The sequence below is a fragment of the Natrix helvetica genome (genome assembly GCF_964273705.1).
Source record: "Natrix helvetica genome assembly, chromosome: 3".
In the NCBI taxonomy this organism is placed as follows: domain Eukaryota; kingdom Metazoa; phylum Chordata; class Lepidosauria; order Squamata; family Natricidae; genus Natrix; species Natrix helvetica.
In genome coordinates this window covers 46241477-46266837 of record NC_138549.1, presented here as the reverse complement: position 1 = coordinate 46266837, position 25361 = coordinate 46241477, and the positions used below count along the sequence as shown (strand labels likewise).

The following is a 25361-nucleotide window of genomic DNA, read 5'->3' as shown; positions in this document are numbered from 1 at the left end:
AGTCACTTCCAGTTTGCTCGGAGGGTGGTTTTAAACGTTCCAAAGGCTTCAGGGAAGCCTCCGGACGTTCCCTGAAGCCTCCGGAGGGCCTCCGGGGGGGGCGGGGGAGGCTCTTTTCGCCCTCCCCAGGCTCCTATAAAGCCTCTGGAGCCGGCCCCCCCCCGAAAAAAAGCATGTAAAAATGGGGGGGGGGTGCGTTGTGTGTGCATGCGCACTGGGGGATCACGCATTGCATTATGGGTGCGGCACGCCTGCACACGACCCCCCCGCGCTCCCCCCACTTGTGGCACGCGAGCCAAAAAAGGTTCGCCATCGCTGCTCTAGGTTATTTTTATTTTTTGCAGATCTATTCCTTGTTTTCCTTTTTTAGCAATAGCAATAGCGCTTAGACTTATATACTGTTTCACAGTGCTTTACAGTCCCCTCTTTTTCTTGCATATATGATACAGTAATCCAAATAACTGAGCAGAGCTGCAATTTTCTAAAATTAATTAGCAATAGACAAGCAAGGGGTCGTATCTATTTCAAAGACAGCAATTGCCTTCCCGGAAAGTTCTCTATTGAGAAAATGTTGTGTACTTGCAAGATTATATAACTACAAGGGGATTGCATTTTCTAATAATCCCCTGAAGAAGAAATGGGAAAAAACACTTTCCCAATTATCGAACTTTGCTTTTAATATTTCATAGGCAATATAAACGAAGTCAGAGAATTGTTGGTGAAGGCTGGGGAGGGAATCACCCTGAGGCTCAACTTTCATGCCTTCAAAAGACCTGATGGCTTATGGCCACAACAGGAGCTACAGAAGAGAAGTAATGCAAATAGAATAACCTAAACAAGCAGTTTACTCTTTCAATAAAGGAAAACCTGATCCCAGTGTTGTCCTCTTCATTTTGCAGCTCCAAAAATGCAAAAAAACCAAAACAAATAAAAAACATCAGTCAGCTCATTTTGCTTGAGTTGATTCCTTTAATGTCTTTGTATGGGCTCTAACCCACTGTTTTAAACATAAAAGAAGAGTATAATATCCTTCATCATATTCTGAAAATGCCTAGATTTTTAAAAATCTGTGAAAAATATTGGAATATTATACTACTGTTCTTCAACTTACCTGAGCATTCAAAACCATTGCCTCTATAGCCCAGTTTACATTTACACTTGAAGGAACCTTGAATGTTCAGGCATTCTGCATGTAAATTACATTTTGGTGTACTTGCTATACATTCATTTATATCTAAAAAGGGAAATGTTAAGTAAAATGTATTACTGAAGTTGGAAAATAAAGCAGTTTCTTTACACTGTGAAAAGATACAGCTACGGTCATTCTTGTGCACAGATATGAAATGTTAACTGAATACATCAGTTAAAGATGTATCAGTTTTCCCATAATACAGGCAGAAGCAAATGTAATCCTTACCTACACAGTCATATCTGCCATTCAAGTGTTTCAGTTTATATCCAATCTGGCATTTGCAATAAAAACTTCCAAATGTGTTGATACATCTTCGATTGAAAGAGCAAACTGCTCTGCCAGTGGCACATTCATCAATATCTATGGCATGAAGATGAAATCTTGTGAGATCAGGCAATCAGCAAACACAAGTCTAATTGTCATGGTTATTTACGGTACCAAGTTAATTATTTATTTATTTATTTACTGTACCTACAGCATTAGATTGTCAGGGAAATCTACAAATGCTAGACACAATGCAGTTCTAACAGCCTTAATTGCGACCTTTGTTTAAAAAATAAATATCACCTTTCAGATTATTTTTTTCTTAGAAACTAACTAATTAAGTTGACTTACATAAAACGTATTTCAACCAGTATGTTTTAAAATGGAAGCCAGATTTACTTAACAACCGTGCTACTAAAGAATTGCATGATTCATTTAACAATGTGGCAAAAAAATCGTAAAATGGAACAAAAGTCACTTAACTGTCTTGCTTAGCAACAGAAATGTTGGGTTCAGTTATGGTCATAAATTGAGGACTATCTGTAGTCTGTCCTTCAATGGCATATTTACTGTTCAGCCAGTTGAACTAAATATCCACGTGGGCTTATTGTATGGGTCCTGAAAACATTCTCAAGTCATGAATTCCATATGCATCTTCCTTTTGCAGCTGCATGTTAAGGCAGCAATCCTCCAGAGCCATGCTTCCAAGCTGATGAATTTGCAGCTTGAAAATTTATGAATATCTGTAGTTTCTGATAAACTTTATTTCCTGTGTTGTCGAATTTCTCCTAGGCTCTACAAAGTCCCCAGAGTCCATTGTGCTGAGGAAGTGCCTTTCCCTCTTTAGGAAAAAAAAATTCTCCCCTCTTCTTGTATGTCTAGGTTTCACAGTTTAAGGCCCAGGCCATATGCAGCCCCTGTCAAAGCTTCAAAAACATCTCCCACCATCCTTCCATCTTGCTACCAAATCATCCATTTTAGTACAAGAAAAAGGGAACATTAAGAAATATGGAGAAATAATCATATTAACTGTATGTAATAAATGTCACAAAGAAAACTATTAACTCCAACCTTGGCTAGTTCTTTTGCAAGGATGATTCAGTAGGAAAATACAGTTCAACATGCTAAGAAAATCTTAAGAAAAACTTTAGAGGTTTTCAAACATCCAAAGGCATCCTTGATTATACATGGGCTTTTAATAGCTTTTTCTTAAAAGGTTGATATGGGCTGGAGATAGTATTGCCAGAGGAGATACTGGCCTTTTCATTGCTTTTAAAATGTACAATTGAAGGAATAAGTATACATTACTAATGAAGATCAGTAATACTGAACTTTAAACTCCTGAGAAAGTACACAGACTTATGTCTTCCTTGGCTTTCTATGCTATGTGGGGATAGGCTGTCCCATAGCTATTTACTTTTATATTTTTTCTAATGTAGCCAACTTTCAGTACTAACAAAGTGGGCAGAAGCATATAGCTGTTCCATCCAAATACACAAAAAAATAACATCATTTTGGTTATTTATGTACAACATCAAATAACTCAGTTTTCTATATTGAAAATTATTACCTTAGTCTTTGGGTTAATTATATTAATTTTCAGATATATGCTGTCATTGCATTATCCAATCTGCATTACATTTGCTGCAAATAATTTGTATTATTAGCAATAGCATAGCATCATCTGCATTTAAAAGCTTATATATATTCGCAACACAGCCCTAATGTCACAACAAGAATTCTTTACACTGAGGTCATTATCTGTTAAGCAGAGGAAAAGAACATCACACACATACTTGTCTTATTGTGGCATCAGTATTGTACTATTCATTATACGAGACATTTGACTGGTTGATTGTGCAGCATCAAATTGTTATCAACTCCTAGCACTATATAGATATAGGAGTATAGATATTTTTCATAACACAATCTGTCCCTAACCTAGTCTTTCAGGTCTTTCAATTTTACATGTTTGTCATGTATTCTTATCAATAGACATGATTAAATCATTTTCTAAGCAGAAATTCATCTGTTATAATTTTCACTCATTTGGTAACCAAAAGCCTAGCCACATTTTTATGAATTCTCTTATCATTCCCACCCATCTATTTATCTCATTTAAGTAATTTCCCCCTCAAAGCCCATTTCTGTTACTTCTGTTATCACCATTCACTGGAATGCAATATACACTATTATCATGGTACATATGCCGATTATCCAAAATACATACTGTAACAGCTTGCTCTATGCTGATGATATGATTTTATTATCGTATTCACAAGTAGGATTATGTAGGCTATTAAGAAGGTTCAGCTTTTATTCCCTGGATAACTCCCTAACCATTAGTAAATCTAAATAAAAAATGATGGTGTTTGGAAAACATAGATAGCAATTAGACGGTGAACCAATTGGACAGGTTAACACCTTTTGTATATTTAGATGTAACTTTTTCCAAGACTGGATCTTGGGTTTGCCATCAACAGAGTACACTTAGAGCAAAAGCTCATTTGAATTTACTGCTTAAACTAAAGAATTATAGTTACCCAGGGTCCCTAGCCCCATTAATTAAAGTCTACCTCTATGCTCTTGTATGGAGAAGTTTGGGGTCTACACTCAACCACAGTACTAGAACAAACACAGTTCCAGCATTTGAGATGTATTTTGAGTGAAGATCTAATAACATCTGCTCAGCAGTTAGAGCTGAATTGGGAATTCATACAATTCATGCACTATCCAAAATTAGAGCATATACCATATTTTTCGGACTATAAGATGCACCTAAACTTACTGGAAGAAAACAAGAAAAGAATAGTTTTTGGCCTCTGGGCATTGGATTTTCGCCCTCCCAGGCCCCCAGAAGCACTCTGCAGTGCTCCGCACAGCCCATTTTTGCCAAAACTGGGCCCATTTTTGGCCTGCAGAGTGCTTCTGAGGGCCGGGGAAGGTGAAAACACAAGGTGCAGTGGGCTTGGAGTCCAAAACCGGGCCCATTTTTTGTGATAATCGGCCATGCACAGCACTGTGCTTCTGGGATCCAGGGAGGGTGAAAAGGTGATGTGGGGAGGGGTCGGGAGACCAAAAACGCCCCTATTTGGTCTATAAGACGCAGGGACGTGCAGTCAGGTGAGGCAAGTGAGGCACAGCCTAACCTCTCATCATCAGGGCAGCGAGTCATTCGATGGGAAACTTGCCTTTTTGGAGGAATGACCCAGCTTGGCTCCTGCTTTCGATCTGCCGCCCAATGACCGAACGGAGAAGCGAAGAGGCAGGAGAGACAAAGCAGGAGCCAAGCCGAGTCATTCCTTCCAAGAGGCAAGTTTCCTATTGAATGACTCGCTGCCCTAGACTCGAGGCTTCAGTCCAGCCTGCAGTGCTTGCAGCCCCCGCCAGCTCCTCCAGGGACTCCCAAGCTCGGCACCAGAGAGCCGCCGCGAGAGAGGCCGGCCAGGTTGCCCGGGCAGCAGCAGAGGTTCCCTTTGTTCTTTCAGGCATGGGAAGCAGGGAGGGAGAGGCTTCCTTCGCTCCATCCGCTCCCCACCTGCGCTGCCCTCGCCCGACAAGCGTGCCCCGGATTCCGCGCAGCTCTGGCAGGCGGTGCCGTGGCCGAATCCCAGGGCGGAGGGCGGCAGGTCGCAACTGAGCATGCCTGACTGTGGAATTCTGGGAGTTGAAGTCCACAAGTCTAAAAAAATTGCTGCCTCACCAGCTATAAACCTCACCGCACGTCACTGATAAGACGCATCTACATTTTCACCCACATTTGGAGATGGGGGGAAATGTGTCTTATACTCCGAAAAATACAGTAACTACTGGCACAAAGTCAATGAAATGGAGACTGACAGACTCTCCACATTATGTCTACTAGAGCAAATAATATCACAATCACAAATCTCCTGGATCAGCAAACTAACAAATTTTGTAAGAAGTTGTGGCCTTCCTGTCTCTTGTGTAACAGGAGAATGGTTTAAAAAAAGAGCTTCCCAAAGAATTAAGGATATAGAAACACAAAATGATATAGCTATGCTTAGTAAGATGGGTAACTTGAAATGGCTCAGCAACTATAAATGTACTTTTCAAATAGACAGCTATTTGAAGTTACACCTGCGAAAACATCTTAGGGAGATATTGACATGAGCGAGATTCAAACAGCTCGACACAATGGTCAGATGTGGGAGATTCCATTCCATACCCTACAATGAACGTCTCTGCATTTGTGGAGTGGGAGAAGTAGAAGACACCTCCTATAGGCTCACATTCTATTTGATTGTTGCCTATGTAAGAGGGTGAGAGACAGATACCTTGGTCTATATACCAAACAAATGATCCATTGGGATCCCCATATCAAAACAACTTACTTTATGTGCAGCCAGAATCTGAAAATAACATTTAACACAGCACAATACTTAAGCAAAATGGTTTGGTTGAGATCTGCATATGTGGGACTGATTCGGGTAGATTGCAGGGGTGACACTATTATAATTTTATCGTATTTTATATCTCAAATTATTGTATTTTATCTGATTCCATTTTAAATTGCTTTTATCAAATTTTACTAATAATTTGTTTCTGGAACTCTGCACTTTGATATGGCCCAAGGGCTAATCAATAAATAAAGATTTAAAAAAGATACACTATTACCAGCCACAGAATTGCTTTTTATATATGCATGTTCTCATATTATTATTCTTGTAATATATTTTATTTTTTCCTTTAAATATATTGTAATGCTTTTGTTCATAATTAAATCTATACCTCCACTTCCCCTTCATCAAATTAAGATCATGACACGTGAATCAATTCTATTACCTTCTTTCCCTTCTATTAGTTCCACAGGTACCAATCATGCCTATGTTTCTTTCTTGATTTTGTTCATGTGCTTTTCCATTTCTCCTACATTTCAAGTTGCAATGTTCAACATGCCATGAACATGTAGACCACCTGGGCCCTTGGATATTTATCTGTGCTGCACATTGTAGCTTTGGTTAATCAGAGTTTTCACATAAAGTTTTTTTTAATAAGATAGAGAAGTTATAGCTTTAATTTCATTCATGTCACATGCAGCATTTTTGGCTGATAGTAAGGACAGTAATGTTATTTTGCAAATTTTGGCTAGTAGTCCACATATTCAAGCAAAGCATATTGTAGTTTTACCCCAAACATTGTCTGTATCCAAGCTCTTTAGATAATACTGTGCAAGTCAACATAATACTGCCTGCATCTCACCAGCTAAGAGCATGCAGTATGCTGACATATACTTGGGATGTGCATACTAGGGTTAATATTTATTCTAGAATTAAAAATTGCTATTTCTTCCATGAAGCACATACCAGATTTTGAGAAATGTTTGGAATAATAATATCAAGAACATTAAAATAACTAACATACCTATGCAGGTTTTTCCATTTGGTGCTAACTGAAGTCCACTTGACGGACACAAGCATCGCACATCATCTTTCACTTCTTCACAACCATATTGGCAATTCACCATGGTGCATGTTCTGGAATCTTTTAAAACATATTATCTGTCAACACTTACCTAACTAGAAAAATCTACTTTAGAAAATTATGCTTACTAAAAGAAGTGTTTTAAAGTCTGTTTAATAAAAAGACATTGGGATGCCCAAATCAGCCTCTTTGCAACTTTTAATTGCTATTTTGACTCTTGCCATTCCCATTACCAAAATGACACAAACTTTTGTTAAAGTTAGCTCACACTGATAAAGGCTTCAAAATAACTGTATTATTAATTTTAGATAGCTAGAAGGCTCTAGGCATAATACGAAATGGTGGTGGTGATCCATTAATCCTACATGGATTGTTATGTACCTGAACCACTTTATCTGATATGTACTAGAAGCACATTATCTGAATCTTACACTGAATGCTTTTTCCAGCTGTTGTTGTATATGGAGTTAGGTAAGTGTTGTGGCCCAGCAGGAGCCGTTGGAGCTGCCACCAGACTCCAACAGCGAGGGTCCCTATGAGTCGGCTCTGGAGGATGTGGTGGACCCTGGACAGGGTTCCGACTGAGCAGGGATCAGAGAGGCTGGTTGGCCACCAGGAGGCGCCTGAGGCATGGAGCAGTGGTGAAAGCCAAAGGGTGTGTGCTCCTGATGTCATGCCTTGGAGCAGTGGGGAGGAGACAAGAGACAGTGAGTCAGACATCAGCAGTGAGTTGTTGTTGGATGCTTGTTACCGACGAGCTATTAGGCGTCAGGAACAATTCCGCAGTTACAGGAGGTAATTGCACTCGGCTGATGGTAATTAGACTCCTCTCCAGACTATAAAAGGACTGCTTGTGCACACACCTTTTGCAGAAGTCAATGCATGAACTAATGTGGGAGAACAATCTTGTGAGCATGGCAGGCTGGATTGCTGCCAATGCTTATCAGTGCCGAGTTGCTGCTGAAGCTTATTTGTGTTGGATTGCTGCCAGGGACCTGTCTGTCTGTAAATAAATCCGGTAACTTATCTTTGGCTCGGAGTGTGTGTTGGTGGGGAACGAGGGGAGTCAGAACAGGTAAGAAAGATAGGATACTTATTTTTTGGTCATGCTATCAGATGCACAAAGCACTCCATCTAGAAAACTGCTGCAGGTTGATTTTGATTTGTTTTTATAGTGTCACATGAATACCCCTTTGATGGCATGGTTGTGCCCTGGTTAGAATGCAGTTTTGCAGGCTGACTGCTTACTGTCAGGAGTTTGAGCCTGACTAGCTGAAGGTGGACTCAGCCTTCCATCGTTCCGAGTTTGGTAAAATGAAGACCTAGATTGTTGGGGGCAATATGCTGACTCTGTAAACCGCTTAAAGCACTGTGAAGCGGTATATAAATCTAAGTGCTATTGCTACTGCTATTATATTAGATTTTTCTGTTGTGTTTGAAAGCTATTTTTAGTCATCCCTTTATTTGCCATACTGAATTTATTGATCTACATAACTGCTGCTTCTATGATTTCTCAAGTTTAACTCTGAATTAGATACACTGATGTAAATAATTTAATAGGTATGTACAATTTCCATGTTTCCATTTCCAATTTTTTACATTGCAGCCACTCAATATGTTTTTAGATAGAATTGGGTATCATAATATTCCCTTGTTGCCCTGGCAACACATCTCTCAGTATACTTTTTTTCCTGCATGCCTTTGAAAGCCCACCTGACATTTCATCCTGCAGCGTTTTGTTTCATTTTTCTTTTAGATCCATGAGGAAAAAAAACAACTAAGAAAAGTAAAAGTAAAATTACTAATAAAAACTTGTTAGTATCACAAATAATTTAGTGATCATTTCCCTGGCTTACATTTCATTTTCAACATTTACTGAAAGCCAACAATTGGTTCAAACTTTGTGCTTTACCCCTTCCTAATTTTTCTCGATTCTACTATAAAGGTACAATACAAATGTAAAGTGGAAAAAAATGGCAAGATCAAATATTTAAAAATATGTTCAAAACCACACATTTGTTTTTTCCTTCTCTCAAGCTGACAGGAAATTCTTTGAAGACAGCTAAAATGACTGATTTAGCATAGCATGGTTTTTCTATATGCAGTGGAAAATGAGCAGAACTGAAGAAATAAGTCCATGGTTTGCCTCCTAAAGGTGCAAATTAAATAACTTGTAACATCACCAACACTGCCATCACAATAATTTCCATATAATATCTACAACATAGATTTAACCCCCAAATCTCAAGTTAATATTGACACTTACTGGCACAGGTTCCATCTGGCATGAGCATGTACCCATTTAAACAATAGCATTTGTAGCTTCCATGAGTGTTCATGCATCTGTGTTCGCAAACATGTGGCTTTAATCCACATTCATTGATATCTGCAAAAATAATTAGAATAATTGAATTTGGACATTTATGGAGGGAAATACCATTGCAACGTACTCTGCATAGGGCTGCCCTTGAAGAGCATCTGGAAGCTCCAGTTGGTGCAAAATGCAGTGGCCCCCATGGTTTTATGCAGACCCCAGTGTGCACATGTATCATCTCTCCTGCAGGAGCTGCATTGGCTGCTGATTTGCTTCTGGGTACAATTCAAGGTGTTGATGGTCACCTTTAAAGCCCTTTGTGGTTATCTAGGGACCGCCTCTTGCCGGTTACATCTACCTGACCCATCAGAGCGGGAAGGAAGGCAGGGAATATTGTGGGTCCCATCCCTTAGGGCCATGATGGCGAATCTATGGCACGCATGCCACAGGTGGCACGCAGAGCCATATTTGCTGGCACACAAGCCATCAGCTCTGGCGTGCATACAGGCATCGGCCAACTGATTTCTGGTCTTCCGGAGGGCCAGGGGAGGCCGTTTCACTCTCACCAGACCTCAGGAAAGCCTCTGGAGCCTGGGGAGGGTGGAAAATGGGCCCAATGGGCCAATTGGAAGTTTGGAAACCATCCATTTCCGGCTACCAGAGGGCCTCTGGGGGGCCGGGGGAAGCTGTTTTCGCCCTTCCCGGGCTTCAGGAAAGCCTCCTGAGCCTCAGGAGGATGAAAACTCCCCCCCCCATGGGGAGGGTGTCATGCCCGCATGCTTGGGGCTGGGGTTGTGTGTGCATGCGCAGGTAGGGATGGTGCACTGAATTGCAGGTGTGGGCATGCACACACGATAGTGCACGCACACATAATTTTGGCACGCCTTTACAAAAAGATTCGCCATCACTGCCTTAGGGAGCCCGGTGGGACCCAGATGAAGGGGCTGCTTCTGCTAGCGGGCCTGGGGAACCCAGAGTAGGATGGAGCCCATTAAATGGTTTGTGTGAGGTGCTGTCGCTGAGGAGCGGGGAAAGGTGTGATTTTAGTATATTTATTATATGACTTTTATTAGTTTTATTGTTTTTATATGGGTTTTTATACTCTGTAAGCCACCTTGACTCACCATGTGTGAATAGGTAGCAATATAAATTCTCTAAATAAATAAATAAACAAACAAACATTGGGTTGTGATTCATGACTTAAATTTGTATTAGAAAATATTACTAATATGCTTATTATTACAAACAGGCTAGTATATTCAGGAAATATATTAAAAATGAAATCAAGGAATAATTTCTTTTCAATAGTATGCTAAATATCTTGATTTAAATAGTAAGCTTGGTGATCTTGATTTAAAACACCCATTTGCATTAATAAAATGTCACTGCAGGAGTCTTGTATTTGACTGAACAATTTGCAGAGAGATTCAGCCAAAGCTATGGATGTGCTTATCAATCTCTTCTTCCATACTCAATGGAATGGAAGATACCCTGCCATAGTCAATGGAATAGATCTTAAACATAATGCTGTTTTAAAGATCCATCTTTAAATCCAAGTATTTCTAGACCACCCTTTATGGATGCTATGCAATTCACAGCAGAGCAAAAATAAAGGCAAAGGCAAAAATTGTGAGCCAAAAGAAGATTGCACATACATGAATGAAAGTGCCTGCAATCAGCATAATATCTTCTCCCCACCACTACCCACTGCCTCTCATAAAAACGTCATGGAAGAGAGGATTGAATTGGAAACAAGGAAGAACATACAGTCCCATATTTCCTTGCAACTACTTGAAAACAATCAGAAAAACTTTGGGAAATAGTGAGTTTGTTGCTGCTTTTATTACTTGTGAATCTGTTATCCATAAACAGTTTGTCAGGATTTTTGAGGAAAGGAATGCAATCTGTTACATTAATTAATTCCCAATGCAGTCATTCCCCAATGCTATGGATCCTGTTAGGAATTTAGCTGGAATAGGATCTATGACATCAACCTCTGTGTCTATGCCAGAAGAGCTCATGAAGCATACAGTGTCATGTCAAAAACAATATTAGCTACACCAAGATTTCTTAATATATAACTACCTTATTTTTGACATGGAATAGATACAATGAATGTCTCTGATGTAATGTATCTGCTAGAGTCACAGGAGCCAAAGTCATTATAGAAAGCTCAGATTTTAAATAGCAGAATTCTAGAAATGACAATCTCATATAGTAAAAGAAGAACCATCTAACCACTGAAAAAACTTTGCTTTAGTGCTGTGCTCTGGTGCAGCATAACAACAGAAAGCTTCCATATGGCTGAACCAAGAATATTTGAAAAAGAAAGAATACATGCAACAATAAAAGACTTGTGCCAACAAAAGTGCCCAGGAAGCTTTCAGCTGTTGCTGATGGGGGAATGACATTGTTGGAGATAGGCATTATTCATTTATTTATTTATTATTAGCGTTTATATACCGCCCCCTCTCCCGAAAGGGACTCGGGGCGGTGTACAGTCCGTATTAAAATACAACAGATTAAAACGTAGAAATAACTATATAAATACATGTATAAGAGGAGGGTAAAAAATGCCAAACTGTACAGCTAATAAATAAATCAATACAAAAGTTTAAAATATCAAGTTAAATTTAAAACAATATCCCCCTACAAACCAGTAAGAATGTGTATGCCAGGAGGTAGACGTTAAAATTATGCCAAACCAGCCAGTCGGAACAGGTGTGTCTTCAGTTTCTGTCGGAAGGAGCGGAGGTCAGTAGTGGTTCTAATATCGGGGGGGGGAGGTCATTCCAGAGGGTTGGGCCCATCACAGAGAAGGCCCTACTCCTTGGTGTCGCCCGTTGGCATTGCCTCGTGGACGGCACCAGGAGAAGGCCCTCCCTGTGAGAGCGGATTGGCCGCAGGGATGTATGTGGGAGGATGCGATCCCGCAGGTAACTAGGCCCTATGCCATGGAGCGCTTTAAAGATGGTGATCAGAACCTTGAAACGCACCCGAAAGACCACAGGTAGCCAGTGCAGCTCGCGCAGGAGAGGTGTTACGTGGGAGTACCTAGTACTCCCCATGACTACCCGCGCGGCTGCGTTCTGGACTAGCTGCAGTCTTCGGGCGCGTCCCAAGGGAAGCCCCATGTAGAGAGCGTTACAGTAGTCCAGGCGAGACGTCACCAGTGCATGAGTGACTGTGCGTAGGGCATCACGGTCCAGAAGGGGGCGCAATTGGCGCACCAGGCAAACCTGGTGGAACGCCCCCCTTGCCACGGCTGCCACATGATCATCCATTGACAGCCGGGCGTCTAGGAGGACGCCCAAATTGCGCGCCCGTTCCACAGGGGGCAATTGTTCGCCCCCTATGGCCAGTGATGGAATCAACTGGCTGAACCGAGGCGCCGGTAGCCACAGCCACTCAGTCTTGGAGGGGTTGAGTTTGAGTCTGTTGTCCCCCATCCAGACCCCGACGGCTTCCAAACACCGGGACATCACTTTGACAGCCTCGTTGGGGTGGCTTGGGGTTGAGATGTACAACTGAGTATCATCAGCGTACAGATGGTACTCAACCCCAAAACCACGGATGATCTCACCCAGCGGCTTCACGTATGCGTTGAACAGATAGGAGGAAGATATCTCTGCAAGATAGGAGGAATATGTTTTGTATAGTCCTTTGGGCCAAGTTAAAGATACAATTTAATTTCTTCATAACCTACACACTTTTCTGTATGAGTAATGCAAACATTCTTCAAAATGAGATGTTTCTCATTTAATCATTCTGTTTTGTTGGTCATTGACTGAATAAAAAGTATTGCTTTGTACTGTTTTCTCCATGGAATGAAGGATCAGGATAATGGTGTATCCCATTTGAAATTTTTCCAATCATTAGAAGGTGGTCCAGTTTGCTTGCATAGAAAATGAAACCACACAATATATAATATTTTGCTTTCTGAATGGCTAGCCACATAAATTGTAGATTAAGATACTAAATATCAAAGTGAAAACTGAAGTGAAAATAGTTTGGAAGAATAAGTGCTAAACCTGGAAATAACAAACAGTTGGGTTGGGATCTTTTCCTCACTGTTTTCCTAACAACAATGAGCATCTCAATGCATTCAAGCTGAATGCTATTGTGTTATCTAAGAATCATTAAAAATAGTACACTATTATTATCTAATAGTGTTACATATATTTTATATTATCACATCTACAATTATTCTTCCACACTGACTTATTCAATTTAGTCAGTCATTTGATTAGAATTTTTAATGAAATATTAGGTAAGCTATGCAATATTTCTAAGTAAAATGATATAGAATTCAGTAGACAAGAAACTCATGATGAAAGGAATTCAGAAGCTCTCTTTGCATTTCACCTTTTTTTTTACTATAATGCCTCATCCTAAATAGTTGAAATAGAAGTAGAAAGGCTATATTGGTCGAAAAGATATTGTTTACAAGAAAAAACATCAGTTTACCTTGGTTGCAGGTTTTCCCTGTGTATCCAGGGTAACATTTACATGTATCTGGCAAAACACATTCACCATATTTGCATCCATCTACACAGATAGCTGTGAAAGGAATGCAAGAAAAAAAATGAAACAGACAGAAACTGAATAAACTTAAGATAATTTCTAGGGATTTGGATATAGTAGCACTAAAGTAAATGAGGAAAATGGGCATATCCTGGCTTCGGAAATCCTTTCCAATGCATTAATAATTGTTCTGCTCTGAATCATGTGACCAGAAGGAAACATTTTTTCCAAGTGCAGCAATCAGCAATATTCTAAGCTAGTGTTTTTCAAGATGTGTGGATTTCAATTCTTAAAATTCTGGGAACTGAAGTCCACACACCTGACATTATCAAGGTTGAAAAACACTGTTCTAAGCTGTTGCCCACTGCCTATCCCATTGAAACATAATGGGTTTTTTTCTTTTTCCCTCCTGCAGCTTCCAACTGAATTCAACTCAATTTCAAACATAATCTTGCTTTTGCAGGATTATTTCCCAGTACGAAGTTTGGCCCATTTTGCATTTTGTTTTTGGAAAATCATCCTGCTGATAAAGGACATGTAGGCAGAATCTGAAGTCTCTTTGTGAAATTAATTTCAAATATTCTATAAAGTTTGAAAGAATATAATGGATTATTGTAGAAAAGTAAAAAGTTGGAGCTTGAAATGTCCACTTTGATTGAAATAAAAAAATCTCTACACTGACTAAAGATCAGCATGAATGGTAGAAATATGTTGACATATTTTTGCATATTCCAATATATCAACAGTAAATAGGAAACATAACAGAACATTGTCCTGGGTTTTTATATACTAAGACAGAAGGATGCATTTCAGCAAGTTTTTCTGAAAAGAATGTTTTGCTTTTTAATGTAGATATCAAACTACTGATATTAGGACTATCTCCCTTTTTATAGACTTTCTTGTACAAATCAATTATTATTGGAGGAGGAAGACTATAAAATTAGTAAGGAATGGTAGGTACAGAGTGGCAAGAAGAAAAGATGATGAAGCTTTTGCATGGGAAGCAAAACTTCTTCTTCTTCCTCAAGGAAAAATAGCCCAGCTGTTGAAAAGGCATTATTGAGACAACTATAACCTGCATTACTGAGCATCCATAGACAAGAAGGAAAGAGTTCTGAGTTTCAGCTGCTCAACCCACCTGTTGATGTCTGGAGATACATTTTCCAGAGGAAGATTCTCTAGACATTTAGTCTCTATAGGAAATTGAAAAATATCTCTGAATCAGACTTGATTAAGCATCAGAGAACTTTAAGATATAAATTACCATGAAACAAATGATTACAATCCTCATCAAGGCTAAGTACAAGAGGAGAAATAGATAGGAATAAAATATAAACTAAGGCAAGGCACTGGCTAAAGGTGGGGATTTGATAATTCAATGCAATTTAATTTTTATTGTAGGTCTTTTCAAAATAGGTTATAATATCTTTGGCAAAAGTAAGCCTGATAATACTGCTAATTCTCAATTCATGAATTCCAATGGTTATTTTATATCCTATTTTTCTTTGCACCTGATTGTAAGGTGGGGCAAGACCATGCTATAGTAGAGGAAGTCATTCTCAGAACCCAACCATACTTTCTGGAAATTCATGAATTTACACAAGATGGAACCTGAAAACAAATGTTTCAAAAGCATTTTTGACTTTATTCCTCTCTATACAGTTCCAAGCTTCTGATTCTCTCATAATATCTTCCGAGGTCCTATGGCCTACGCCATCTTTGCAGCCAAGAACAATTCAACAACATAGCATTTTCTTTCTGCATTCTATACGTTTTATATATTTATATCTGACAAACATTTTGGACACAGAATTTGAGCTTTAAGTTATAATATAAAAGATTTTTCTTTACACTTACTTTGTCTTGACAATTATAAAGTTTTTCAAATCTAACCCAACCAATTGTCTCATATAATGTTCATCTGAAATCTATTAAGCAATATTATCTGGCAATTTCAATCATTCTGTGTTCTAAATTAGTTAACAATATTTTACACAAACAGCACCAGCAAAACCTCTGCCTTAAGGAAATCTTGATCAAAGGTGTCTTAATGTGAAAGGAATAGCGTAATAAAGGAAACAAATACAACAAAGAATGTTGGTATATTAATTCATATCTTCAGCATCATGCCTGACCAGAAATCTGGGGACAGAACAAGTTTTTGAGAAGTGAATACTGATAGATTATTCAAGCTTCACTTGCTGCTTTGAAAGACTTTTATTTGTTACCTTTTTCAACATACCATATTCTTGGGCAGCTGAAGTAGGTTTATGCAAACAATGAAAAAATATTATTAATAAAGGATCTCAGCATGCAGCATATGGAAATACTTTAAGGATCTTCTCATGCAGCATATGGAAATACTTTAAGTTATGGCAAATATCTGCTATATATATTAATAGATATTCAAGAGAAAAATATTTTTTGGCAGCATTCTCCCTTGTATAACCATCTGATAAATATATCAATTATAATGTGAACCTTTGCTCATCTGTATTGGGCAATCCAGTTCTAAATTCCTCAAAACAGCAGATGCAACATCTAAGAAATAAATTATCCTAAAGTCACTATTTTATTACTTTAGGTAGCTTGCCAGAATCTAACCAGAGAAATATTTTAACCTTTCTCTTATATTTATACTATTATTAATAATAGTATCAATATTATTAAATAATCATGGGCTTTTGTTAACCTAATTCCCCAGAGGCCTAAAACAGAGACCCAGCACAGGCAATCTTCAAATGTTTTTATAATGAACAGTTCAAAATGATCAATTATCTACTTATGTGGAAATGTGAAGACAATTTATATTGTTTAATGAAAAGCATCTGTTTATAAATAACTCCGTGTGGCCTAAGTACAAGTTGTCTTCTCCTGAATTTCCTTAATGTCTACCATTATGGGCTTGGGCAGGTATTAAAGGTTAACATTCAGGTAGAGAAAACATGCAGAAATAGAATTCTTTTCAACTTCTTAAGAGTACTCTCCTCTGAGTTGTCTTTGCAGAAAGGAAGAGAAAGAACAAACTTAGAATGGAAGCATTGGTAACATGCAATATTGCTGCATTGGGGGAATTTGTTCCCATTTGAAATTTATTTCTCTTTTGTTGGTTGGTTTCACCATCATAATTCTAATCTTGGACTATTAACCTGCTAATGGACTGTCCACTTGGCAGTGAGACAAACAGGGTTCTCTGTGAGCCGGAGTCATTCAAATTTAGGCAAATTTTTACAGAAAAAAATGGAGCAACAAGTAGGTATGGTTACCTTCACAGCGCTGTTTGTGATTTCTTTTCCAGCCATAGCAGCAATCAGACATAGATCCATAACGACAGACCCCAGGCTCATTCACAGAGAGCAGCTGCCTGTGACCTCTTAAACAGTGCAAAAAACAGAACATGAATTCTAGCTAAGGAATTAACAAAGGCTCATGTTCTGGACATATGTCCCATCTATCCAATTGAGAAGTCTGGTTATATTGCCATAACATCATTAGAAACTCCTTCCACTGAAGCTGAACTTTATCCATTATAAGTAATAATAATCTGCATATTTTTAACAGAACACAACTGACTTCCTCAATTTAGTAAGTACTTGCTTCATTTTTATTGATTAATAGATGTACTGTCTTTCTAATGTCAACAACAGCAGGGAGCAGAGTTTCTGTGTGGCTTTCCCTCCATATCCTGCTTAAAACCAAAACAGTTAGTTTTAAAGCAAGTACCCACACGCCATCCATGTTGGAGCCATAACACATTGATATAGTGCTAGTATTTTTTAAGTAAAAGATGCTGAAACAATGTGTATTTTAAAAAAAATCTAATGCCTTCCCTACATTCATTTTGCTAGATATGACAAATGACACAGAGTTTTTAGCATGCAAAATTCATTTTCAGCAACACAATTTGTGCTTCAATCTGTAAAACCTATTCAAGACACCAGGACTATATTCCAAATTACATGGCTGTAATTACAAAATGCTTTTTAGCCATTTTGGAAGCCAGTTAACACCTGGAAATTTTGTATCAGTCTGTGCATGTCATATTTAAATGAAATTTAACACTGCAACTAAATATGTTGTTTAAAAGTTTGGTGAAATAATGCAAAAAGCTGGAGATTAAATTTAGAAAGAATGCTGTTATGTATTTCCTTGTATTTAAGTTAAACGCAACCTGGATAGAGTATAAATCCAAAAAGAGGAATTATAGTTAAGGATATTTTTGTTGTTTAACTCTGGTTATTTTCTACTTGAAAATCACATTTGAACAGCTGATTTTTCACCAAGGAGAAGCGACTGAGCATTCTTGCTACTTCATGTCACTGTGACAAACAATCAGTTTTAGCTCACTCCAATGCTCATATTGGTCACTGTGTTATACAATAAAATGAAGGACCCATCCACTTTGCATACTAAATGTGTGCAACAACATTGCAATTCACAATTCTGCCATGAAAATTTCTATGAAATCATTGCATGCTTCAAGAAATTTTTTAAAAAAACACCATTGTTGCTATTTGAATGGACTTCAGTCTGCAAGCACAGCAGACTGGAAGGATGGATCCAATATTGATGTGCTTTAACAACTGATTGAGAAACCTTCTGCTAGACATGTAGAGAACTTCTCACCATGTCCCCTCTTCTGCCAGCCACACTTATAGAAGCTGTCCCAAATGTAACTCATGTGTTTTTTTTCTCATTCTTCTTTCTTTCAGACTATCAAAAGGGTCGGTGTGATTCTGTTCATTTATTGCTTTGTGCCTTTGAATTCAGATTTAAATTAAGCTGAGTGTAACTGAGTGAAGAATACAAAATGCCTAAATGCATTAGTGCTTACACTCCATCAACAGTCTTCAGCTGACCTGCTGGAAAAAAGAAACAACAGATTTGGAGTAGGGGAAAATCCTAAAAGTCTGGGGAATGTCTGTTTATAGTTGCATCCTAATGTGGTTGCTGCACCTTTCAACCCTGAGCTGGTTTTAAAGACAACTGATTTTTCTCAAATGCAATTCCAGAAGAAATTCCCAGCCCAGCATGCCAGCTGACTTGGGTTGTTCAGTGATGATTACTGTAAAATGCCTTCTCCATATGCTGAAAAACATTCTCCAGGCAAAAGCCTAACTTCAATTGTCAATCAGCCACGTTGCTTAGATATATTACATTTTCCTCACATGTTCACAGAACTTGTCCCCAACCGAGTCTCTCTGTGTTGGGTATGACTCCCATCGTCCCGCACCAACACGGGAGCAACCCAGAATCCCAGCTACTTTATTTCAGCTCCCAAGGGACCGCATCTCTGTCCCTCAATTGCTCTGCCGAGAGAGAGGCAAGCCCATGAGAGTCATCCCGACTGATGAAAGGCGAAGCAAGAAGGCAGAGGAGACGAACGAATAAATCCCCCAGCCCCTCTTCTGGCCGGATTCGCACGACCGCCAAGCTTATAGCTGGCTGCTATTTTAAACTCAGTGAGTCGTGTGAATGCTGCCGAACCGGAAGAAAGGGCTTAAAATCCGCGTCTGTCCGTCCCCACTACCACCACACACACACACACTTGGCAATTCACCTGCCGCTTCCAGTGAAGGATAGCTGGGGAAGAGCGAGACAAGTGCCCCAAGCGAGTAACCACAACCCCATGCTGGAGAGGGTGGCGCAGCAAAGCTGGTTCGCTGATCAGGATCGCTTCTACTGTCGCTCGCTCTTTCACCGTTACTGCCTTGGGCTGCTGGGTGGTTTTTCTAGTTCAGTTGCACAGCTATTCCGGGAGCCTCTCCAACGAGGAGATAGATGGGGAAACAATGGGAGGGGGATCCACAAGGATCAGCTAGATTGCCATGTAAAAAACTCACCCCCGGCGTCTGCATTGGGCTTCTGCCCGGTGGGATCTATATGTTTGAAGTGGGGCGGATCAGAGCTTTGCACTGGAGACCCGCCCCCACAATCCGCCCGAGTTAGTCGTTTTTTCGTTCTCTCTCCCAATGCAGGTATTGTATTACATGAAAACTTGAGTAGTTCCAGTACTAAATGAAATAATAATAAACGCCGACTTCACTGAAACTCGGGTTTGGGCGAGAAACCAAAGCAATAACTATCGAAACAAATAAAGCAAAAACTCAAGACCGGGATGCCCGCTGGCAAAAGCGAACGGAACGGCGAAGTTCCACGTCTAAGTCAGGCAGAAGAGATTTCCCTGAGAAACAAATAGTAGTCCTAATTTGGGAAACAGCAGGTCTAACCAACTTAGCATCATCATAAGCAACCAAAATGCAGCATTGCAGGCTAACTGCCCCCAGTCAGGAGTTCAATCCTGATCCGCTCAAAGTTGACTCAGACTTCCATCCTTTTGAGATCAGTAAAATGAGGACTCAGATTGTTGCTAGCTCTGTAAACTGCTTAAAGAGGGCTGTAAAAGCACTATGGGATAGTATATAAGTCTGCTATTTTGCTATTGCTACTCACATAGCAAAGTCAGTAGTCAAGCAAGATTTTCTCTTCCATCCCCAACATCGGTTACAAGAGGTCCTGAGCTCCTGAGATTATTGATGTCATTTCTGTGACTAATGTTATTCCACCATTGTTCACTCTAGTACCCATGTAGGTATAAGGAACAAGGAACACAGAAACACCTAGCTTGCCTGAATCCACCATTCCCCTTGTGGATTTGGAATACTTTGTCCAGTGCCCACAATTGCTTCCCCCATCCCCTTTCCAAACTGTTCTGTCATAACCAGGATGCCTGTTCACCAATCATACTTTTCTACCCCCTAAGGGGAGGGAGGGAGGGAGGACACAAGGAGGGCAGTTTCCTGTGGCATTATTTTCAGCTAGTCTGCTGCTTGCTGCCATGGAAAAGTGGAGAGGGGTCAGTGGAGAATTTTTCATTGCAGCTTGGCAATTAGGGTCTGGGCTTTGCTTATCTCTCCAAGGTAATTTCTTCTAGTTTTGGTTTGCAGCAGCCCTCTGGTTGCTTTAGCTTCAAGGGAGTTGGGCTCTATAGTTTGTTTCAATTTGCTGCTTCACCCCCTTTTGCCTAAGATCTTGCCTGAAATTTGTTGCATTCAGTTCAACTCCTAGTAAAAGTACCTTTTTCTCTGAATCTATGGAGCCAAGAGTTTTTCTTATCTAGGACATGGACAGAGGCAGCCATGACAATTAGTTTCACTCTACAGTCTCTCTGTTGCAAGCTGGGAAAGATATTATGGGACTAAAATTGTATTAGAGTATGGTGGCAGAAAATCAGGAGTCCAAAATCACCTTTTCCAATGAATAAATTTTATTTAAAAGCATAAGATTATTTCAAGTGGTCCAGTAAAAAATTATTATGATAGGCTGCCACCATTCAGGTTAAACTTTCTGGAAGAAAGGAAGGCACATACACCATATTTTCATCCAGTCCTTTCTTGTGCGAATGAATTAGTTTATTTTCTTTTATTCTGCCCCCCACTTACAATCCATATGCTTACATGGTTTAAACTTATTGCTTTATCATTTGCAAATCTGATTATCTTACATATCATTTGCGATATTTTAGAGGAAGCAGTATAAAAATAAATATGTAATTTTAAGAGAAAATATTGGAATAATGGTACTATCACGAGACATGAGACATCCCCACCCTCACCAGAAGCGGCACCATTGGCCCTGCAGAAATATATTGGAGTTGGCATCCCATAAATTAAAAAAAGGAAGGTTGATTTTTCTAAAACTGCATAGTCCTTCTTCTGTCTCAATAGATTGATGGCCTTCCTTGATTTTAAGCAGGCCTTTGATTCAATATACAGGATCACCCTCTGGGAGAAATTAAAATGCACCACTATCAATAAACACTTCCTCTTCCTCATACAAAAATGTTATGCCAATTCCACCTTGAAAGTGAGGTGCAATTCCCAAGGGAGTTTAACTGGCCCAGTAAGGGTACAGAAAGGGGTACGGCAGGGTTGCATCCTATCCCACTCCCTCTTTAACTTCTATATTAATCCCCTGATTGATCTCTTCCAGAACCTTGATTTCCATCCTCCTACCTAACCTAGCACAATGCAAAGTGCCAATTCTCTTATATGCTGATGATCCCACTATCATTTCACAAACCCCTGTAGGACTGAAGAGAGCAATTAGGGCAACACTCGGCTATTGCAGGCAAAACAAGCTGTCCTTAACTTTGATAAATCAAAATTTTTAGTTTTTTCTAAAAGACCAAGCCAATACTCCTGGAAAATAGAAGGACATAGTTTGGAACAGGTTAGAACGTTTAGATACCTTGGGGTGGTTTTCCACTCGCAAGGGACATGGAAGGCACACCAGGATCACACATTGCAAGTAGCCAATAGGTCCTCAAATGCAATTAAACATTTCTTTTATACAGGTGGAGGTCAGTTAGTACCTGCTGCCTTAAAACTTTTTGAGGCCAAAACATTGGCACAAATTCTATATGGGGCACAAACAGGAATCCTTGCAAAGAAAGACTTGCTAGAAATCATACATATCAAATTACTGCCAGCCATCTTAGCTGCACCCAATGGAACTCCAAATGCCCAGTTAAGAATTGAGACAGGCATGCCTCAAATTCAGGTAAGAGCCTGGAAGATGATGATCATTCATTGGCTTAAAATGCATTTCTTTCCAGAGGGACTGTCCCCACTAGTGTTGACTGACAATTTCTCCTCCCCCTGGAAACAGGCAATTGATCACAAACTGGGCTCTTATGGGCTCTCACTGTTATTCTTAATGTCCCTAGGCTTTGATCAAGCAAAGCAAGTAGTAATTAATAGAATGAAGGACATGGAGTTCCAAGAAGAACTAAATAGGTTGCGTTTCCCCTCGACAGAATCAAAAAGGGTGTGTGGGAATTGGCAAGATATCTAAATGACCTGATCTTCCCAAAACAAAGAATAGCTTTCTTCAGAGCCAGATTTAACATTCTCCCTTCAGCACTCCTCCAGGGCAGGTATAAGAGAACACCTATAGCAGAACGGGTTTGTATATGTGGTAAAGGAGAAGTGGAAGATAATTCACATGTTCTATTACACTGCGAGCTATACAGAGCTTGTAGCTCTGCACATATTCTCCCCTTATTAGAGAGATTGCCAGGGAGGGCAGACAATTTTTATCTAGGCTTTCTCCTCCAGGACACTAACCCGGTTACCACGTATGCAGTGGCAAAGTTCTGTGCTGCTGCAATGTCCATAAGAAAAAAATTGGCTACAGAAGTATAGTTGTCATCTTGTACCAATTATCTAGACATATCTCTAACGATCTTTGGACCATTGTATTTACTCCTATACTTAACAGCGTTGCACCCAGGTAAACCAGGGAGTTACCCGAACAATCTGAGCACATGTATGTTATTTTCCACTTTTAATGTCAATACTTTTTAATTATTTCATAATGTCAGTACTTTTTAACATATTGTAAAAACTAATGTGTATTACTGGTCTTTGTCTGTAATAAAGATTTACTACTTACTACTCAATAGATTGATCTATATTTCTACTTGTTTCTAGCACTTTCATTGTTCACTTTTCAGCCTTTTCTCTATTAACAGCTTCACTTTTTGCTTATAAAAGAATGTGCACCCCAGTGCCAAGAACAACTGATTGAAACTACTTAAACTTCATTTCCACTTGTTTCTTTATGTTAATGAAACAAAAGGTAAAGAAGCACACTGGCAACATTCCATATTCCCCTGAATAAGGTACATGCTGTAACATGTTTAACATATACTTCTTGCAAATAATAATAGTAATAATAACAGCAGCAATTCTTATTTATGCCCAAAAGATCTGAATATCCTGGATACAGGTATCTGGTTATAGTCCCACCTCAAATACAGAAGATCAAGCTACCTCACAAGATAGTTGTTGTGAGGGAAAATAACAAGCATAACACAAGCCACAATTCCCACATGGAAGATGGGATATAAAAATAGTTTATAAAGGTATGCAAAATAGTCCTATTTTGTGTGGCAAGGTGGATTATTTTGACATAGGAAGATTCTCCCCATTAAATGACCACCACTTCTTCTTCTGCAATGTGCAGAATTGGTCAGAGGGTTCAGCTTTGTTTTGAGATTTGGAAGCTGAAGGCTATTCTGTTTGGTCAAGGCCCCTTAAGGAGGTTGGTTGTATGAGTGAAGCTTCATTGAGGCAAACGGCCATTTCAAAGACCCACACATGCCTATTGACATATTAAACAGATTCCATGGCTTTAAAGAATAACACTGTATGTGGCACAATGTGGAGTTTAATTTAAGAAGTGTGTGAAATAATCATATTATTTAATATATTTTATACAATGCATTATAAAAAGAACAGCACTAAAGTTACAACAGAACCATTGCTTATTGGTACTTATGAAGCCCAGTCATTTTTATTAAGAGCTGATAATAATGAGTATCCCATTCCAAATGTGGCAGAAAATCATACCACCCTAAGATTAAATCCTTGGAAACAGCCTTATCCAAGCATGAGGATGTTCCAAAATACATGTCCACCTGCCTCTGCCTGTATCCCAGTTTTCGTTTTGCAACTTGAGGACAAGTTAAGGTAATATGATCTATCAATGAGGCTTTCTCTAATATCCATTTACAATACACTATGTGCAGACAGCTTTGAGTCTCCCGATGTGCTTTGTGGAGGGGGTGTGAAATGGTGGGCTCTGTGCTATTTTACTTGCCTAGAGTCCCTTCGGTTTTGGTAGCGTCCTGTGGGACTACGGGTAGTCTTCGATTTATGACCACAACTGAGCCCAAGTTTTCTGTTGCTAAGTGAGATAGTTAAGTGAGTTTTGTTGAGCTTTTATGACTTTTCTTGCCATAGTTAAGTGAAAGAGCCGTCATTAAGTTACATCAGTTGTCAAGCACCTGAATTTTGATCATATAACCATAAGGATGCTGCAATGGTCATAAGTGTGAAAAATGATCACTTTTTTCAGTGCCACTGTAACTTTGAATGGTTGTTAAATGAAAATAAATCAAGGACTACCTGTAGTGTCTTCAATAGTTCTATTCTTCTTTATCCTTCATTTAGTTAGCTGGTATACAGGTAGTTTGCAGTCTTAGCAATAGTAAGTATCTAATTTCACTGCATGTTTTAGCTTCCCAGCTACACATTCCTCCTTCTTGACCCTTCCACTTTTTATATGTACCCCTTTGATTTTCCAGATTTTTATTAAATGGATCTGCTGCTGTTGTCAATTTTCCCCATTATATTTCTGTAATTATGCTTTAACTAATCCTTTTTAAGGCTCTTTTCTCAGCAGCTTCTGCTATCATTTTCACTACTGTTGTGGGTTAACAAGTGGTTGTGAAGAAAATAGGAAGAGGAAGATATTTTAGATATGTTTGCCACCTTGAATTATTTGTAAAAATAATAAAGGTTAGATATAAAATTGCCTTGTGTCCAATGTGATTTCTTCAGAAAACATTCATTCCACCATCAACAAAGACATGGTCATAGAATCAAAGAAGGATGCTACCTAAATCTTTTCCTGATTGACTCTTTCTCTTTTATAATTGCAGATAAAGCACTTAGGCTCTGCTTGAATAGGACAAAATGATCAGTAAATAGAAAATGTTTTTTTTTAATAGGCAGCATCTTCTTTTGACAATAAAATATTTGTTTGGCTCAATTT

At 39.2% G+C, this 25361-nt stretch overlaps 1 protein-coding gene across 5 annotated transcripts in view; it reads right to left on the bottom strand.

The window, feature by feature from the left end:
• The window catches only part of EGFL6 (EGF like domain multiple 6), a 51568-nt gene that overhangs the window by 10550 nt on the left and 15657 nt on the right, over nt 1–25361 (bottom strand). For 2 of the 5 annotated variants that reach the window (XM_081949537.1, XM_081949536.1), the window contains exons 3-8: nt 17006–17112; nt 13683–13775; nt 9168–9287; nt 6842–6961; nt 1418–1552; nt 1112–1234 (exon numbers count right to left, since the gene is read on the bottom strand). In XM_081949537.1, the coding sequence (XP_081805663.1) occupies nt 1112–1234; nt 1418–1552; nt 6842–6961; nt 9168–9287; nt 13683–13775; nt 17006–17057 (643 nt within the window). In that variant the 5' untranslated portion in view covers nt 17058–17112. Of the gene's footprint in view, nt 1–1111; nt 1235–1417; nt 1553–6841; nt 6962–9167; nt 9288–13682; nt 13776–14877; nt 14933–17005; nt 17113–19299; nt 19717–25361 lie in introns of those variants that run through there. The other 3 variants (XM_081949534.1, XM_081949538.1, XM_081949535.1) reach the window with 3 other exon arrangements.